Source organism: Procambarus clarkii, chromosome 5 (genome assembly GCF_040958095.1).
Source record: "Procambarus clarkii isolate CNS0578487 chromosome 5, FALCON_Pclarkii_2.0, whole genome shotgun sequence".
Lineage (NCBI taxonomy): Eukaryota > Metazoa > Arthropoda > Malacostraca > Decapoda > Cambaridae > Procambarus > Procambarus clarkii.
The window spans coordinates 10,685,883-10,707,019 of NC_091154.1; the positions used below are offsets into that span (position 1 = coordinate 10,685,883).

Here is a 21,137-nt window from a genome sequence, read left to right on the forward strand (position 1 = left end):
GTGGGGGAGCACACGGTACAGTGTGAGTGGGGAGCACACGGTACAGTGTAAGTGGGGGAGCACACGGTACAGTGTGAGTGGGGGAGCACACGGTACAGTGTGAGTGGGGAGCACACGGTACAGTGTGAGTGGGGGAGCACACGGTACAGTGTGAGTGGGGGGCACACGGTACAGTGTGAGTGGGGGAGCACACGGTACAGTGTGAGTGGGGGGCACACGGTACAGTGTGAGTGGGGGAGCACACGGTACAGTGTGAGTGGGGGGGCACACGGTACAGTGTGAGTGGGGGAGCACACGGTACAGTGTGAGTGGGGAGCACACGGTACAGTGTGAGTGGGGGAGCACACGGTACAGTGTGAGTGGGGGCACACGGTACAGTGTGAGTGGGGGAGCACACGGTACAGTGTGAGTGGGGAGCACACGGTACAGTGTGAGTGGGGGGCACACGGTACAGTGTGAGTGGGGAGCACACGGTACAGTGTGAGTGGGGAGCACACGGTACAGTGTGAGTGGGGAGCACACGGTACAGTGTGAGTGGGGAGCACACGGTACAGTGTGAGTGGGGAGCACACGGTACAGTGTGAGTGGGGGGCACACGGTACAGTGTGAGTGGGGGAGCACACGGTACAGTGTGAGTGGGGAGCACACGGTACAGTGTGAGTGGGGAGCACACGGTACAGTGTGAGTGGGGGAGCACACGGTACAGTGTGAGTGGGGGAGCACAAGGTACAGTGTGAGTGGGGGGCACACGGTACAGTGTGAGTGGGGGAGCACACGGTACAGTGTGAGTGGGGGAGCACAAGGTACAGTGTGAGTGGGGGAGCACAAGGTACAGTGTGAGTGGGGGAGCACAAGGTACAGTGTGAGTGGGGGAGCACAAGGTACAGTGTGAGTGGGGGAGCACAAGGTACAGTGTGAGTGGGGAGCACACGGTACAGTGTGAGTGGGGGAGCACACGGTACAGTGAGTGGGGGGCACACGGTACAGTGTGAGTGGGGGAGCACACGGTACAGTGTGAGTGGGGGGCACACGGTACAGTGTGAGTGGGGAGCACACGGTACAGTGTGAGTGGGGGAGCACACGGTACAGTGAGTGGGGGGCACACGGTACAGTGTGAGTGGGGAGCACACGGTACAGTGTGAGTGGGGGAGCACACGGTACAGTGTGAGTGGGGAGCACACGGTACAGTGTGAGTGGGGGAGCACACGGTACAGTGTGAGTGGGGGGGCACACGGTACAGTGTGAGTGGGGGAGCACACGGTACAGTGTGAGTGGGGGAGCACACGGTACAGTGTGAGTGGGGGAGCACACGGTACAGTGTGAGTGGGGGAGCACACGGTACAGTGTGAGTGGGGGGGCACAAGGTACAGTGTGAGTGGGGAGCACACGGTACAGTGTGAGTGGGGGGCACACGGTACAGTGTGAGTGGGGAGCACACGGTACAGTGTGAGTGGGGGGCACACGGTACAGTGTGAGTGGGGAGCACACGGTACAGTGTGAGTGGGGGGCACACGGTACAGTGTGAGTGGGGAGCACACGGTACAGTGTGAGTGGGGGAGCACACGGTACAGTGTGAGTGGGGAGCACACGGTACAGTGTGAGTGGGGGAGCACACGGTACAGTGTGAGTGGGGAGCACACGGTACAGTGTGAGTGGGGAGCACACGGTACAGTGTGAGTGGGGGAGCACACGGTACAGTGTGAGTGGGGAGCACACGGTACAGTGTGAGTGGGGGAGCACACGGTACAGTGTGAGTGGGGGAGCACACGGTACAGTGTGAGTGGGGGAGCACACGGTACAGTGTGAGTGGGGGAGCACACGGTACAGTGTGAGTGGGGAGCACACGGTACAGTGTGAGTGGGGAGCACACGGTACAGTGTGAGTGGGGGAGCACACGGTACAGTGTGAGTGGGGGAGCACACGGTACAGTGTGAGTGGGGAAGCACACGGTACAGTGTGAGTGGGGGAGCACACGGTACAGTGTGAGTGGGGGAGCACACGGTACAGTGTGAGTGGGGAGCACACGGTACAGTGTGAGTGGGGAGCACACGGTACAGTGTGAGTGGGGGAGCACACGGTACAGTGTGAGTGTGAAGCACACGGTACAGTGTGAGTGGGGGAGCACACGGTACAGTGTGAGTGTGAAGCACACGGTACAGTGTGAGTGGGGGAGCACACGGTACAGTGTGAGTGTGAAGCACACGGTACAGTGTGAGTGGGGGAGCACACGGTACAGTGTGAGTGGGGAGCACACGGTACAGTGTGAGTGTGAAGCACACGGTACAGTGTGAGTGGGGGAGCACACGGTACAGTGTGAGTGGGGGAGCACACGGTACAGTGTGAGTGGGGGAGCACACGGTACAGTGTGAGTGGGGAGCACACGGTACAGTGTGAGTGTGAAGCACACGGTACAGTGTGAGTGGGGAGCACACGGTACAGTGTGAGTGGGGAGCACACGGTACAGTGTGAGTGGGGAGCACACGGTACAGTGTGAGTGTGAAGCACACGGTACAGTGTGAGTGGGGAGCACACGGTACAGTGTGAGTGGGGCAGCACACGGTACAGTGTGAGTGGGGGAGCACACGGTACAGTGTGAGTGGGGGAGCACACGGTACAGTGTGAGTGGGGAGCACACGGTACAGTGTGAGTGTGAAGCACACGGTACAGTGTGAGTGGGGAGCACACGGTACAGTGTGAGTGGGGCAGCACACGGTACAGTGTGAGTGGGGCAGCACACGGTACAGTGTGAGTGGGGCAGCACACGGTACAGTGTGAGTGGGGAGCACACGGTACAGTGTGAGTGGGGCAGCACACGGTACAGTGTGAGTGGGGCAGCACACGGTACAGTGTGAGTGGGGGAGCACACGGTACAGTGTGAGTGGGGGAGCACACGGTACAGTGTGAGTGGGGGAGCACACGGTACAGTGTGAGTGGGGGAGCACACGGTACAGTGTGAGTGGGGCAGCACACGGTACAGTGTGAGTGGGGCAGCACACGGTACAATGTGAGTGGGGCAGCACACGGTACAGTGTGAGTGGGGCAGCACACGGTACAGTGTGAGTGGGGCAGCACACGGTACAGTGTGAGTGGGGCAGCACACGGTACAGTGTGAGTGGGGGAGCACACGGTACAGTGTGAGTGGGGCAGCACACGGTACAGTGTGAGTGGGGCAGCACACGGTACAGTGTGAGTGGGGCAGCACACGGTACAGTGTGAGTGGGGCAGCACACGGTACAGTGTGAGTGGGGGAGCACACGGTACAGTGTGAGTGGGGGAGCACACGGTACAGTGTGAGTGGGGGAGCACACGGTACAGTGTGAGTGGGGGAGCACACGGTACAGTGTGAGTGCGGGAGCACACGGTACAGTGTGAGTGGGGGAGCACACGGTACAGTGTGAGTGGGGGAGCACACGGTACAGTGTGAGTGGGGCAGCACACGGTACAGTGTGAGTGGGGCAGCACACGGTACAGTGTGAGTGGGGCAGCACACGGTACAGTGTGAGTGGGGAGCACACGGTACAGTGTGAGTGGGGAGCACACGGTACAGTGTGAGTGGGGGGGCACAAGGTACAGTGTGAGTGGGGGGGCACAAGGTACAGTGTGAGTGGGGAGCACACGGTACAGTGTGAGTGGGGGGGCACAAGGTACAGTGTGAGTGGGGGGGGCACACGGTACAGTGTGAGTGGGGGGGCACACGGTACAGTGTGAGTGGGGGGGCACAAGGTACAGTGTGAGTGGGGGGCACACGGTACAGTGTGAGTGGGGGGGCACACGGTACAGTGTGAGTGGGGAGCACACGGTACAGTGTGAGTGGGGGAGCACACGGTACAGTGTGAGTGGGGGAGCACACGGTAGGAAACTCTGTGGGGAAAATTATGTACTCATTGAAACCTTTAAAATACTGAACAATTTGGAGGATGTTGATCCGGACAACTTCTTCTTCAGGTCAGATGTAACACCAACAAGGAACAACAGTTTCAAGCTCAACAAGCCGCAATGTTGGACTGAGAACAGGAAATGGTTTTCTACCCACAGGGTTATTAACCCATAGAACCGCCTACCCGCCGAAGCCGTAACTGCCATAACTCTGCTGAACTTCAAAATCCAACTAGAAAAAATCATTAGGACAAAAAAATTAATGCAAACACTCAAACATCAACGCCGACGGGTACTTATCAACCGGGTGCCAAGTCATGTGGGAAGAATAGGAAATGACATTGCAGACGAAGCTGCAAAACTTGCAACTAAGAGAAGAAATGAAGACATTTACATACCACAGAGTCTATTACAGATTAAGAAAGTAATTAGAAACAGAGCAATGCAAAAGATGTACAGTGACCACACCACAGCAGTTGCAACATCAGGATCTGTGGGTTGGTACAAGAATTCAACCAACTACGAACCACTTAGTTTGATGAAAGGGAACAGTAGAGCAACAGAAGTACACTTACATCGCATCAGGCTTGGATACCCATGTGCATGGGAAATAGGCTTACAGGTTCCGGAAGATGAGAGGAAATGTCAGCACTGTGGAGAAATGCCCGACAGACCACTGGAACATTATCTAACACAGTGCACAGTTACAAACCCATTAAGATTTCAACTTAGATTCAACAGAGCAGAAGAAGTTGTTAAACACATGGGACAAAATCTTACTGAAGCGACCATACGAGTCATAAATACTCATACTCCGCCCAAGTAAAACAGAAACAAGCAACACTTAGGCCAGAATACGCCTGGGATATAGACGTATCTGGCAGCTTTCTCAAAACCCAAATGTCGAGTACACAATGTGTCAACTTTGTGAAAGAGAAAACATGCACTCTCTTGAACATTATATTGTAGAATGTCCCATACTGACTGACTTTCGCCCTCCTGGGCTAAGGTATGCTGAACTCTGTAATTACTATATGAGTACTGGAACACTTGATGATATATTGGACTTGTATCCAAGATTGACCATGTAATATATCAATTATATAATGTATATATATGATGTAACTATATAACCTGAGCTTGTAAAAGCACCTTCATCACCTTCAGTGATTAAGTGCTTAATTGCACACTAGTTTCTTTATCAGCTATCTCACCCTGTCAGAGTAAACGAGACAAATGTATGTGAATGCATGTGTGTGTGTGTGTGTGTATATATGTATGTATATGTGTGTGTGTATATATGTATGTATATGTGTGTGTGTATGTATATGCATGTGTATAAAGTATATATGGAAGCTGATCAGAATTACATTTCACCTTTGTCAATGCACATTAATGACACTATGTAAAAGACACATCAAACACTTTATGTAGGGCGTACGTAAATCTGTGTATCTATGTATTTACGTATGTAAGTTAGCTTAGCATTTTAAAAGCACCGAATCACCTTCTGTGGTTGAGTGTTCAATAAACCCTTGAACTATATGTTTAACACATCTCTAACCCTGTCCATGGAGGACAGAATAAAATGTATATATGCTGGTTAGCATTGTAAATGTGTGGCCACGTCTGTGGTAGAAAATAATAATAATAAAAACAAAAAAAAAAACACTTAGTGGGCCAGCCAGAGGCTTAGGGCCCGCATAGGAATTTTCCTGAAAAAAAAGGACAAAGGGGGAGCCTTTGACAAGCCGCCGCCTTCCTGTCCTCGTCGAGGCCACTAAAATGTTAGTGGCCCCCAGGTAAACTCAGGTAAGCAGGTAAATCACAAAGAAAGAAGTTATCCTCTCACCAACACAAAACAAACTATAGAAAACGCTTAAATATAATCTTTGATAGCTAACTATAATAATTGTATCTTTACACAACATATAACATTTAATACAAGTACTGAACACAATATAAAATCTGAAATACTGTTTCTTATTTTAAATTGATTTTGCATTTTAAAATTATAGTAAATTTATCAATAAAAGTATAATTAACTTTTACCTGTAAAAGATATTACATATTTTATGATTTTTCATAGTTATTTTGTTGAAAAATATACACAAAAACAACACTTGAAGTTCAACAAACAGAATCTTAAACCGAAGTATCATAAAATTTTGGATTATTCCTAATTGGTAAACGTTGATTATTGTGCAATTTAGCATTGAATGTTTTAGTTTAGTTAATTTATTATGCATGTTACGGCCACAATGGGTCGCAACCGGGTTCTTTGCTGGTGGAACTAAAGTTCTGGGGCCGGATTCAGGAAGGTACTTACGAAGGTTTTTCCTCTTAGCTACAAATGTTTTCCTTCTTAGCGCCTTCGTGGCGGCTACGGCGGTATTCAGGTAGCTACACTAAGTGGAAAAACCTTCGTAAGTTCATTCTGGGATCTAAGTGTGGTTTCGACCACTCGTAGCTTTACATAAACTGGATATAACTCAATTTTTCTCTACTACATAACACTGGGATCGATTTTAAGATTTTGGAACATAAACAAAAGATTATAAAAAATGAATTTAGTGAAGAGGAGTCCTTCGTGTTAGTTATATAAGCATTCTCTGCTTGAAACTTAAAGTAAATATGTGTTTGATGATAGTAGAATTAGTTTTATAATAGCAAGATATTATACCAGTAGTTATTAAGTAAATAAACACTGGTGAACATGAAATATGAGAGAAGGTGATTAGCCCTGCCTGATGGGATCATTTACTATCACCAAATGCCCCTGTTCACCTAGTAGTAAGGGTGTACCTTAGCTATACATACCCATTTCTAATTTATTTAGTTTGGTTTTATTTTTAAATTAATTCTGGGTGAGATATAAAATATAAATATGCTGCACAAATGATGTTAGGTAAGGAGAAGGGTAAAAATGTCACAAACTTTATTCATTGAATACTTAAAGCTATAATTATGATTATATAGACTATTAAAAAAGAGAGAGGGAAGTAGGGGTCCAAGACCTCTTCCTGTTATACAATTTGGGTGTGGAACAAGTAATTATCAAAAAAAGGCACCATGCCGGGAAGGCTATGTAGCAGTAAGGCAGTGAGGTGAGGCAGCTACTTATTTGAGAAATGCTTATTTTATTTACCTTATAAGCTGAGGTAACTTATTTTATTTGAGGAATACTCAGCTGATTCCTCTACATTTAGCATGGAACAAATTTGTGTCCAAGACCTCTTCCTGTTACACAATTTGGCTGTGTGTAACCAAACTAGAAGTGCTCTACAAATCAAGGGACCCAGAATGTGGAATGACCTCCCGAATCATGTCAAAGGCTGTATCTCTCTCAACCAGTTTAAGAGTTAAACCAAGTACTGCCTAATTAACTCCATGTAACCTAACTTACCTCCTAAATGTCAACCCTCTGTCTTGCTATTTTTTAAACAACGCTGTTCACCAACATGTGCAATTGCTGATTTATGCTATGTTAACCCCCCTTTTTGTATTTTTTATTCCTTCTTTCAACACAATTTATACCTAATCCCGATTACTAAGTTTTAGTCTGTGTTTTTTCCCCCACACCTTGCCCGAAATGCTATGAGTATTAGTGACTTTAGGTATTGTATGTACTAGCTGTGTCTATAAATCCAACATTATGTTTGTAAATCAACTGTATGTACTTTTCCTGAATAAAATGTATTTATTATTTATTTTTTAATCAGTAAGTATTAAAAGAAGGCACCAAGCTGGGAAGGCTATGTAGCACCATTGTGTGTAACAATAAACCAAATTTTTTTTAACAAATAATGCACCTGTATGGGAAAACAAATCCTGTCAGCTGTAAAAATATTGATGCAGTTATTTAAATGAAAAATATAATGAAAGAAATATTACTGGTTTATTTTTATCCTATCTTTTTGTACTGTACAGTATATCCAAGGAAGTGAAAAATTGAGACATAATGCACAATTTAATGAATGATTAGCATGGATTAGCAGTTCAAAAGAAATATGACTATTACATATCAACATGAGATCTTAATGATCCATGGTCAACATGATTTAATAAGGATAATACAGTACTGAATTTGTAATAATACAAACTATAATTTAAAATCTTTATTACTGATTTTTTAATTTAATCAATAAATAATTAAAATAACCCCCCACTGTGGGGTTTTGTGCAACACATTGCCATTAGTTACAGCCCATTAGTGATTTAAGAAAGAATAATTGCCTTACCCACATAACTGCAAATGAGGCCACGGAGAAGGATATTCTAGAAAGGAAGAGTCATCTGCTGTATGCAGAGGGACTGGACGAAGAAGGAGAGAGCCATGGCGACAGAGGCAAGGAAGAAGCGCAGGGAGAGAGAAGTAAACCAGGAAATCACAGCCCCCAACACAACAGTCCCAGAGACAAGAGGGGAACCCACAACCAGCATCCCAGCAACACCCGAGGGGAGGGCGTTGCTGGGATGCCATCCCCCCTATGCATAGAAACCCTCCCTTCCCTTCACCCTACCTGCCCCCACCCAAATGTTTACCCAACCCTCCCTCCCGCCCCACCCTATTCCAACCCTGTCACCCCCTCCCCCATTCCCACTATGTCCCCCCTCCCCCATTCCCACTATGTCCCCCCCTCCCCCATTCCCACTATGTCCCCCCCTCCCCCTTCATCCCATACTCTCCCTATCCTTCCTCCCCCCTCACCCCATATCCTCCATGTACCCTCTACCTCCTTATTCTCAGAATTCAGAAAGCTGTGTAAGGACTCAATTAGAACCTTGAATACCATATATGTAAGGGCAGTCCTGGAGTATGCGGCCCCAGCATGGAGCCCGTACCTTGTCAAGCACAAGACGAAGCTGGAAAAAGTTCAAAGGTATGCCACTAGGCTAGTCCCAGAACTAAGAGGCATGAGTTACGAGGAAAGGCTGCGGGAAATGTACTTCACGTCGCTGAAAGACAGAAGAGTTCGGGGAGACATGATCACCACATACAGAATTCTCAGGGGAATTGACAGGGTAGATAAGGATGAATTATTTAACACGAGTGGTACACACATAAGGGGACACAGGTGGAAGCTGAGTACCCAAATGAGCCACAGAGACATTAGAAAGAATTTGTTCAGTGTCAGAGTAGCTAGCAAATGGAATGCATTAGGCAGTGATGTGCTGGAGGCTGATTCCATACACAGTTTCAAATGTAGATTTGATAGAGCCCAATAGGCTCAGGAATCTGTACACCAGCAGATTGATGGTTGAGAGGCGGGACCATTGTGGGGCTCAACTCCCACAATCACAACTAGGTTAGTACACACACCTGTACTAGGTGAATACATACATCTGTACTGGGTAAGTACACACACACACACACACACACACACACACACACACACACACACATTGAAACAGAGGATGATAGTAGGAGGCTACAAGATGACCTGGATAGACTGAGTGAATGGTCCAACAAATGGCTGTTGAAGTTCAACCCGAGTAAATGCAAAGTAATGAAACTAGGCAGTGGAAACAGGAGGCCAGGCACAGGATACAGAATAGGAGATGAAGTACTTAATGAAACAGACAGAGAGAAAGATCTAGGAGTTGATATCACACCAAACCTGTCTCCTGAAGCCCACATAAAGAGAATAACGTCTGCGGCATATGCGAGGCTGGCTAACATCAGAACGGCGTTCAGGAACCTGTGTAAGGAATCATTCAGAATCTTGTACACCACATATGTAAGACCAATCCTGGAGTATGCGGCCCCAGCATGGACCCCGTACCTTGTCAAGCACAAGACGAAGCTGGAAAAAGTCCAAAGGTATGCTACTAGACTAGTCCCAGAACTAAGAAGCATGAGTTATGAGGAAAGGCTGCGGGAAATGCACCTCACGACACTGGAAGACAGAAGAGTAAGGGGGGACATGATCACAACCTACAAAATCCTCAGGGGAATCGACCGGGTAAACAAGGATGAACTATTCAACACTGGTGGGACGCGAACAAGGGGACACAGGTGGAAGCTGAGTACCCAAATGAGCCACAGAGACGTTAGAAAGAACTTTTTCAGTGTCAGAGTAGTTAGTAAATGGAATGCATTAGGAAGTGATGTGGTGGAGGCTGACTCCATACACAGTTTCAAATGTAGATATGATAGAGCCCAATAGGCTCAGGAATCTGTACACCAGTTGATTGACGGTTGAGAGGCGGGACCAAAGAGCCAGAGCTCAACCCCCGCAAGCACAATTAGGTGAGTACACACACACACACACACACACACACACACACACACACACACACACACACACACACACACACACACACACACACACACACACACACACAGATGTGTGTGTGATGGGGGATTTCAAATAGAACAAGTGAACTTGGAGAATGGGCACTAGAAGAAAACCCAGACATAATAGCACTCACAGAAACAAAGTTAACGAAAATCATAACAAACGCAGTGTTTCCACAGGGCTACTATGTAGTGAGGAAAGAGAGAGAAGGGAGAGGAGGAGGTGGTGTAGCTTTGCTACTAAGAGAAGGTTGGAGTTTCGAAGAGATGATAATTCAGAACTGTGAAGGTTTCAGTGACTACATATCAGGCACCATAGCAACTGGAGGACAGAAAATTATAATAGTAGTCATATATAACCCCCCACCGAATGACAGAAGACCCAGACAGGAATATGATAGAAACAACATGGCCACCATCAATATAATAGAGAGAGCAGCTTCTGTGGCTAGCAGGAACGGATCCAGACTTCTAATCATGGGAGACTTCAACCATGGGAAAATAGATTGGGGGAACAGAGACCCACATGGAGGCCCAGACACATGGAGAGCTAAGCTGCTGGATGTGGCAACAAGAAACTTTCTAAGTCAACACGTCAAGGGACCGAAAAGAATGAGAGGAGGGGATGATCCAGCCTTGCTTGATCTGATATTTACCCTAAATGAGTCGGATATAAGGGAAGTTAAGTTGGAAGCCCCCTTGGGAATGAGTGATCATAGTGTATTGAGCTTTGAGTACCTGGTTGAGCTGGGAATTATCACCCTCAAAAAAGAACTGGGAACCAAAGGGCTGGCGTACCGAAAGGGAAACTATGAGGAAATGAATAAATTCCTATGAGATATACATTGGGACACAGAACTCGGAACCAAGTCCGTACAAGACATGATGGACTATGTCACCCAAAAATGTCAGGAGGCTGTAAGCAGGTTTGTCCCAGCCCGACAGGAAAAAACAGAGAAGCAAAGGAAGAATCCGTGGTTTAATAAGGAATGTATGAAAGCAAAGGAGCAGAACAAAAGGGCATGGAGGAACTTCCGTAATAACAGAACACCAGAAAGTAGAGAGAGATACCAGAGAACCAGGAACGAGTATGTCAGTGTGAGAAGAGCAGCTGAGAAAAGGTGTGAAAATGATATAGCTAATAAAGCCAAGACCGAACCAAAGCTACTACACAGTCACATCAGGAGGAAGACAACAGTGAAGGAACAGGTGATGAAACTTAGAGTGGGCGAGGACAGGTACACAGAGAATGACAAAGAGGTGTGTGAAGAACTCAACAAAAGGTTCCAGGAGGTCTTTACAATAGAACAGGGAGATATCGCGACACTAGAAGAGGTGGCAGCAAACCAGGTGACCTTGGATAGGTTCGAAATTACAAGAGATGAGGTCAAGAAGCACCTATTGGAGCTGGATGTGAGAAAAGCTGTTGGGCCGGATGGAATCTCGCCATGGGTATTGAAAGAGTGTGCAGGAGCACTTTGCCTACCACTCTCCATAGTGTATAGTAGGTCACTGGAAACGGGGGACCTACCAGAAATATGGAAGACTGCTAATGTAGTACCAATATACAAAAAGGGTGACAGACAAGAGGCACTGAACTACTGGCCAGTGTCCTTAACTTGTATACCATGCAAGGTGATGGAGAAGATTGTGAGAAAAAACCTAGTAACACATCTGGAGAGAAGAGACTTCGTGACAACCCATCAACATGGGTTCAGGGAGGGTAAATCTTGCCTTACAGGCTTGATAGAATTCTACGATCAGGTGACAAAGATTAAACAAGAAAGAGAAGGGTGGGCGGACTGCATTTTTTTGGACTGTCGGAAAGCCTTTGACACAGTACCCCATAAAAGGTTGATGCATAAGCTGGAGAAACAGGCAGGAGTAACTGGTAGGGCGCTCCAGTGGATAAGGGAGTACCTAAACAATAGGAAGCAGAGAGTTACAGTGAGGGGTGAGACCTCAGACTGGTGTGAAGTCACCAATGGAGTCCCACAGGGCTCTGTACTTGGACCTATCCTGTTTCTGATATACGTAAATGATCTCCCAGAGGGTATAGACTCATTCCTCTCAATGTTTGCTGACGACGCCAAAATTATGAGAAGGATTAAGACAGAGGAGGACAGCTTGAGGCTTCAAGAAGACCTGGACAAGCTGCAGGAATGGTCGAACAAATGGCTGTTAGAGTTTAATCCAAGCAAATGTAATGTAATGAAAATAGGGGTGGGAAGCAGGAGACCAGATACAATGTATCACTTGGGAGATGAAATACTTCAAGAGTCCGAGAGAGAGAAAAACCTGGGGGTTGATATCACGCCAGACCTGTCCCCTGAAGCTCATATCAAGAGGATAACAGCAGCAGCATATGCCAGGTTAGCTAACATAAGAACGGCCTTTAGAAACTTGTGTAAGGAATCTTTCAGAACATTATATACCACATATGTCAGACCAATCCTGGAGTATGCGGCACCAGCATGGAATCCATATTTAGTCAAGCATAAGACTAAAATGGAAAAGGTTCAAAGGTTTGCCACCAGACTAGTACCCGAGCTGAGAGGTATGAGCTACGAGGAGAGACTACGGGAATTGAATCTCACTTCGTTGGAAGACAGAAGAGTTAGGGGGGACATGATCACCACATTCAAGATCCTCAAGGGAATCGACAGGGTTGATAAAAACAGGCTGTTTAACACAAGGGGAACACGCACAAGGGGACACAGGTGGAAACTAAGTGTCCAAATGAGCCACAGAGATATTAGAAAGAACTTTTTTAGTGTCAGAGTGGTTGACAAATGGAATGCATTAGGCAGTGATGTGGTGGAGGCTGACTCCATACACAGTTTCAAGTGTAGATATGATAGAGCCCAATAGGCTCAGGAACCTGTACACCTGTTGGTTGACGGTTGAGAGGCGGGACCAAAGAGCCAGAGCTCAACCCCCGCAAGCACAACTAGGTGAGTACACACACACACACACACACACACACACACACACACACACACACACACACACACACACACACACACACACACACACACACACACACACACACCATTAAGGGTAAACAGTAGGAGAACATTCAATAACTCCGGGGTGTAGAGAGTGCCAGCAAGCATAAGCAAGAAGCAGGAGGAAGTGGAGGAAATACAGAAGACAAAGGCCAGAGATAAACCGGAATAAGTGCAACAGGGCCAGGAATGACTACATAAACATAAGAAGATTGGCAGAAAGAAATAATGAAAGTGATATTGTCTCCCAAGCAAAGAGACAACCGAGACTCCCACATAGCCATATAAGACAAACCAAGCAAAGAGACAACCGAGACTCCCACATAGCCATATAAGACAAACACAACAACCGACAAAGCGGCGGTGTAGTCGGCACTACAGTCTCCGTTCTCCGTGGTGTAGTGGTAAGACACTCGCCTGGCGTTCCGCGAGCGCTATGTCATGGGTTCGTATCCTGGCCGGGAAGGATTTACTGGGCGCAATTCCTTAACTGTAGCCTCTGTTTAACGCAACAGTAAAATGTGTACTTGGATGAAAAAACGATTCTTCGCGGCGGGGATCGTATTCCAGGGACCTGCCCGAAACGCTACGCGTACTAGTGGCTGTACAAGAATGTAACAACTCTTGTATATATCTCAAAAAAAAAAAAATGAAAATGACAGTGAATGACCAAGTAACCAGGTTACGAACATGGGGAGGCCAGTATACAGAAAATGATAGAGAAATGTGTGAGGAGCACAATGTCAGCTTCCATGGAGTGATCACTACTGACCCTGAACAGCTCCCAGAGCTAGATGAGGAAGCAGCCCTGATGAGAAACTGCTAATTATTGAGGTAACAGCAGAGCAAGTAAGAATACAGCTAGCAACACTGGATGTAACTATAGCTACTGGGCCAGAGAGAATATCACCATGGATGTTGAAAGAAGCAGCACAGACCCTCAGCATACCTCTAGCACTAATGTATAACGTGTCACTTACACAGAGAGAATAGCCAGCTGCTGGAAGGAGACAAATGTGGTGCTAATCTACAAGAAAGGAGATAGAGAAGAGGCAGTTAACTACACACCAGTGTCGCTCACAAGCATCTCTCTTGCAAAGTACAAGAAAGAATTAGGTTTGTAAGTAAACAAGAACACGACTTTACAGTAGTTGATATACCTTCAAGAGGAAGGAAGTGTGCAGACGTTTCAGCTCTGGAATCAATCTGGAAACGTGTGGGGTCAAGTCCTGGACGGCAGGAAGAGTTGTGAAGCCATCCAGAAACATTTTGGTGGGCAGCCGTGTGAGTGCCCTGGTCACGCATCAGCGAGTGAGCGTCCTCGTAGGAACAATTCTGTGGTTTGTCTGATGAAGCAGTTGATGGGAGTACTTTGAGGCCAGAGAAGAAGTTAATGAGTGGAACTTTAAGCCTGTAGGAGTGGATGTGGTACTCTGTGGAGGAGCAAGCCCCACAGTGAGGAATTGGACCTCAAACTGTGTGAAGAGAAGCAATGAAGTGAAGTTTCACGTGCTTCTGTGGAATCAGTGGTGGAGTACCACTGGAGTCCAAGAAAAACTTCCTGGTGCAGCAGCCTGGAAGAGCTGTAGAGGATCCTGGTAGAAAAACCTGGAAGAACCTGATGATGTCAGGGTAGTGGACTTCCAGATGTGGGAAGGAAGTTCTTACTGACTATGCAGGCGATGAGTCACAATAACGTGGCTGAAGTATGTTGACCAAACCACACACTAGAAAGTAAAGAGACGACGAGGTTTTGGTCCGTCCTGGACTATTCTCAAGTCGATTCTTATTGACTACTTGTGGGGAGTTGGTAGAGTGCTTGATTGTCATCAGCGTGCAAGATGCAGTGAAAGGTGGTGATTGGTTATCATTTTTGTACCAAGGAATACTTATACTGAAGTTTATAGAGTTACAACTATAGGCTGGATTACCTGCAGATATATATATTCTAGGGCTGATAGTGTGATATGTTTTACAAGGCTTGACCCACTAGGTGAGGTTGGTAGCACAAGTGGCGAGCCAGGAGTTGGGCTACCACTTGGTATAAGCAGCTGATAGAGTACTGATGGTATTGGTTTGCCACCAGGTTATAATATCATAAGGTGTTAAAGTTTATATACCTATATATATTGTATGAGAGTGTTTTATATATGTTCTGTGTTGTTAATAAATGTTTGTTAAGAATAGGTGTTAATTGCCCTTGTCCTAGTGAGGCTTCCCAGAACTTAGAAGAGAGAGAGAGAGAGAGAGAGAGAGAGAGAGAGAGAGAGAGAGAGAGAGAGAGAGAGAGAGAGAGAGAGAGAGAGAGAGAGAGAGAGAGAGAGAGAGAGAGAGAGAGAGAGAGAGAGAGAGAGAGAGAGAGAGAGAGAGAGAGAGAGAGAGAGAGAGAGAGAGAGAGAGAGAGAGAGAGAGAGAGAGAGAGAGAGAGAGAGAGAGAGAGAGAGAGAGAGAGAGAGAGAGAGAGAGAGAGAGAGACAGAGAGAGAGAGAGAGAGAGAGAGAGAGAGAGAGAGACAGAGAGAGAGAGAGAGACAGAGAGAGAGAGAGAGAGAGAGAGAGAGAGAGAGAGAGAGAGAGAGAGAGAGAGAGAGAGAGAGAGAGAGAGAGAGAGAGAGAGAGAGAGAGAGAGAACTACAGCTGTGGACAGGGTGGTACAGAATTACAATCCAAAGAAAGGGGGATTAAAGAGGTCATACCAAATAAGGAGAGAGTGGGGAGTCACAGCGGCTCGAGTTGGGTGTGTACACGTGACAACGAGACCAGTGTTGGAGCCGCACCCCCTGAATGTGTGACGCTGAGGCCTCTCCGAGAGTATGAAGCGTACAGGGTGATCTCCTGATCTAAGTTAAGCACTCTACGGATGTTGGGTTGGTTTGTCCGTAAAGGACGGGCAACCGACGACAACATCGTAATAATATTACAACATCGTAATAATACAAATGAACAGACTTTGATTAGACATACAAATCAAAAGTATCTTAGAATTGTCACTGACCAATATTGTAAGACTGGAATTAGCTGATGAGTTTACCCAAAAAATATGAATGACTATAAGTGGCTTTTGGGATAAATGTTCATCGAAAAATTTAAATTAAAAATAAAACAGGGGGGGGGGGGGAGGTTCGACCGGGATTTTGGGAATTAAATAATAACGGTCGCAGTCCTACTTCCCTCCTACTAGAAGTAACCTCGAGCCTGCTGCATATATAGACCAACACCAACCAGACTGGGCCCAAGGACTGAAGCTCAACCTTATACCCCTTGCTGCTAGATGCTATACAACTAGGTTAATGTATGGCCACCGAGGGCGGCCATGATGACGTGAGAGGTGAGGGCGCCATCATGGGTACATAGAGGCAGGCGCCCGCCCAGCCGGGCCAGTGAGCCGCCAGCCTCCAGCCCCGCAGGTCCACGCTCCTCCCTCGACCTCACGACCACCGTCAACCTCTTACTCTCAAGCTCTACCCCCCCCCCACCGTCAACCTCTTACTCTCAAGCTCTACCCCCCCCCCACCGTCAACCTCTTACTCTCAAGCTTTACCCCCCCCCCCACCGTCAAGCTCTACCCCCCCCCACCGTCAACCTTTACCCCCCCCCCCACCGTCAAGCTCTACCCCCCCCACCGTCAAGCTCTTACTCTCAAGCTCTACCCCCCCCCCCACCGTCAAGCTCTTACTCTCAAGCTTTACCCCCCCCCACCGTCAAGCTCTTACTCTCAAGCTCTACCCCCCCCACCGTCAACCTCTTACTCTCAAGCTCTACCCCCCCCCCCCCCGACCGTCAACCTCTTACTCTCAAGCTCTACCCCCCCCCACCGTCAACCTTTACCCCCCCCCCCCACCGTCAACCTTTACCCCCCCCCCCACCGTCAAGCTCTTACTCTCAAGCTCTACCCCCCCCACCGTCAACCTCTTACTCTCAAGCTCTACCCCCCCCACCGTCAAGCTCTTACTCTCAACCTTTACCCCCCCCCCCCACCGTCAAGCTCTTACTCTCAAGCTCTACCCCCCCCCACCGTCAAGCTCTTACTCTCAACCTTTACCCCCCCCCACCGTCAAGCTCTTACTCTCAAGCTCTACCCCCCCCCACCGTCAAGCTCTTACTCTCAAACTCTACCCCCCCCACCGTCAAGCTCTTACTCTCAAGCTCTACCCCCCCACCGTCAAGCTCTTACTCTCAAGCTCTAGCCCCCACCGTCAAGCTCTTACTCTCAAGCTTTACCCCCCCCCCACCGTCAAGCTCTTACTCTCAAAATTTACCCCCCCCCCCACCGTCAAGCTCTTACTCTCAACCTTTACCCCCCCCCCACCGTCAAGCTCTTACTCTCAACCTTTACCCCCCCCCACCGTCAAGCTCTTACTCTCAACCTTTACCCCCCCCCACCGTCAAGCTCTTACTCTCAACCTTTACCCCCCCACCGTCAAGCTCTTACTCTCAAGCTTTACCCCCCCCCACCGTCAAGCTCTTACTCTCAAGCTTTACCCCCAACCGTCAACCTCTTACTCTCAAGCTTTAACCCCCCCCCACCGTCAAGCTCTTACTCTCAAGCTTTACCCCCCCACCGTCAAGCTCTTACTCTCAAGCTCTACCCCCCCCACCGTCAAGCTCTTACTCTCAAGCTCTACCCCCCCCCCACCGTCAAGCTCTTACTCTCAAGCTTTACCCCCCCCCCCCACCGTCAAGCTCTTACTCTCAAGCTTTACCCCCCCCCCCACCGTCAAGCTCTTACTCTCAAGCTTTACCCCCCCCCCACCGTCAAGCTCTTACTCTCAAGCTTTACCCCCCCCCCTCCGTCGAGCTCTTACTCTCAAGCTTTACCCCCCCCACCGTCAAGCTCTTACTCTCAAGCTTTACCCCCCCCCCCACCGTCAAGCTCTTACTCTCAAGCTTTACCCCCCCCCACCGTCAAGCTCTTACTCTCAAGCTTTACCCCCCCCCCCACCGTCAAGCTCTTACTCTCAAGCTTTACCCCCCCCCCACCGTCAAGCTCTTACTCTCAAGCTTTACCACCCCCCACCGTCAAGCTCTTACTCTCAAGCTTTACCCCCCCCCCCCACCGTCAAGTTTTCCCAGCTATACTCCAACATTTAGGTGAGAAAAATTAATTGTTAGTTTTCATTAATGTTTTGTAAAGTTTTCAGTAATTATGTGGCTGAAAATTTTCGTTATTAGCTTAGGTTTGTTTTTGAGTTTAAGGCCTATCAGTCTCTGGAGGGTTGTTAGGCCTACCAGTTTAACGTCAACACCAACACCGACGTCAACACCAACACGGACGTCAACACCAACACGGACGCCAACACCAACACGGACGCCAACACCAACACGGACGCAAACACCAACACGGACGCCAACACCAACACCGACGTCAACACCAACACGGTCGCCAACACCGACGTCAACACCAACACGGACGCCAACACCGACGTCAACACCAACACGGACGCCAACACCAACACGGACGCCAACACCAACACGGACGCCAACACCGACACGGACGCCAACACCAACACGGACGCCAACACCAACACGGACGCAAACACCAACACGGACGCCAACACCAACACGGACGCCAACACCAACACGGACGCCAACACCAACACGGACGCCAACACCGACGTCAACACCGACGTCAACACCAACACGGACGCCAACACCGACGTCAACACCAACACGGACGCCAACACCGACGTCAACACCAACACGGACGCCAACACCGACGTCAACACCAACACGGACGCCAACACCAACACGGACGCCAACACCAACACGGACGCCAACACCGACACGGACGCCAACACCAACACGGACGCCAACACCAACACGGACGCAAACACCAACACGGACGCCAACACCAACACGGACGCCAACACCAACACGGACGCCAACACCGACGTCAACACCAACACGGACGCCAACACCGACGTCAACACCAACACGGACGCCAACACCGACGTCAACACCAACACGGACGCCAACACCGACGTCAACACCAACACGGACGCCAACACCGACGTCAACACCAACACGGACGCCAACACCAACACGGACGCCAACACCAACACGGACGCCAACACCGACACGGACGCCAACACCAACACGGACGCCAACACCAACACGGACGCCAACACCAACACGGACGCAAACACCAACACGGACGCCAACACCAACACGGACGCCAACACCAACACGGACGCCAACACCAACACGGACGCCAACACCAACACGGACGCCAACACCAACACGGACGCCAACACCGACGTCAACACCAACACCGACGTCAACACCAACACCGACGTCAACACCAACACGGACGCCAACACCAACACGGACGCCAACACCAACGTCAACACCAACACGGACGCCAACACCAACACGGACGCCAACACCAACACGGACGCCAACACCAACACGGACGCCAACACCAACACGGACGCCAACACCAACACGGACGCCAACACCGACGTCAACACCAACACGGACGCCAACACCGACGTCAACACCAACATGGACGCCAACACCGACGTCAACACCAACACGGACGTCAACACCGACGCCAACACCGACGTCAATACCAACACGGACGCCAACACCAACACGGACGCCAACACCGACGTCAACACCAACACAGACGTCAACACCAACATGGACGCCAACACCGACGTCAACACCAACACGGACGTCAACACCAACACGGACGCCAACACCGACGTCAACTCCAAAACGGACGCCAACACCAACACCGACGTCAACACCAACACGGACGTCAACACCAACACGGACGCCAACACCGACGTCAACACCAACACGGACGTCAACACCGACACGGACGCCAACACCAACACGGACGTCAACACCAACACGGACGCCAACACCAACACGGACGCCAACACCAACGTCAACACCGACGTCAACACCAACACGGACGTCAACTCCAACACGGACGCCAACACCAACACGGACGTCAACACCAACACGGATGCCAACACCAACTCGGACGCCAACACCAACACGGACGTCAACACCAACACCGACGTCAACACCAACACGGACGTCAACACCAACACGGACGTCAACACCGACGTCAACACCAACACGGACGTCAACTCCAACACGGACGTCAACACCAACACGGACGCCAACACCGACGTCAACGTCAACACCAACACGGACGCCAGCACCGACGTCAACGTCAACACCAACATGGACGCCAACACCGACGTCAACGCCAACACCGACGTCAACGCCAACACGGACGCCAACACCGACGTCAACACCAACACCGACGTCAACGCCAACGTCAACGTCAACGCCAACACGGACGCCAACACCGACGTCAACGTCAACACGGACGCCAGCACGCCCAGATAACCGCCGGCAACTCCACAATATTCCCGACGCCCGCATCTATGGTAATATGCGGCGTATATAGTCATAGAGGCGGTGTGATGGTGCAGTATGTGGGCCACCTTCACCATCCTCACCTCACACACTCTACATGTGTATATGTGTATACTGGCAGCAGGTTTTCTTTTAAACATTTTCTTTTAAACATTCAATATGACCGCATATTCTGTATTTACTATCTTCTGGTTTAGGGCTTCTATCCCTCTAACTATTTTCCTAGCATCAGGGCTTAGCTGAAAGAGTTCTCCAAAACTCATTTTCGTTATTTCAAAGTGAAGAAAAAAGTGAATTACTATAGAATGCATTACACTTATTTATACAATTTGCACGTTTCGAACCTCCATGGTTCATTCTCAAGTGAAATGAAATTACAGGACTCGTTGATTTATACTCGTACAGGGTCAGGTGATAAAGGTAAAAACAAGGGGGATACATAGGGGATAAATGGGGAACGAAGCACATAAGAACATAAGAATAAAGGTAACTACAGAAGGCCCATTGGCCCATACAAGGCAGCTACTATTATACAAAGATTAATCAGGTGTAATT

The 21,137-nt window shown here is 48.8% G+C and overlaps 1 protein-coding gene across 1 annotated transcript in view; it reads left to right on the top strand.

The window, feature by feature from the left end:
* LOC123766876 (serine-aspartate repeat-containing protein I-like) overlaps nt 1-20,552 on the top strand; it is an 83,364-nt gene extending 62,812 nt beyond the window's left edge. Inside the window, exon 2 of the mRNA XM_045756328.2 lies at nt 18,408-20,552. Coding sequence (XP_045612284.2) covers nt 18,408-20,552 — 2,145 coding nt within the window. The remainder of the gene's footprint in view (nt 1-18,407) is intronic.
* The last annotated feature ends 585 nt before the right edge of the window (nt 20,553-21,137 follow it).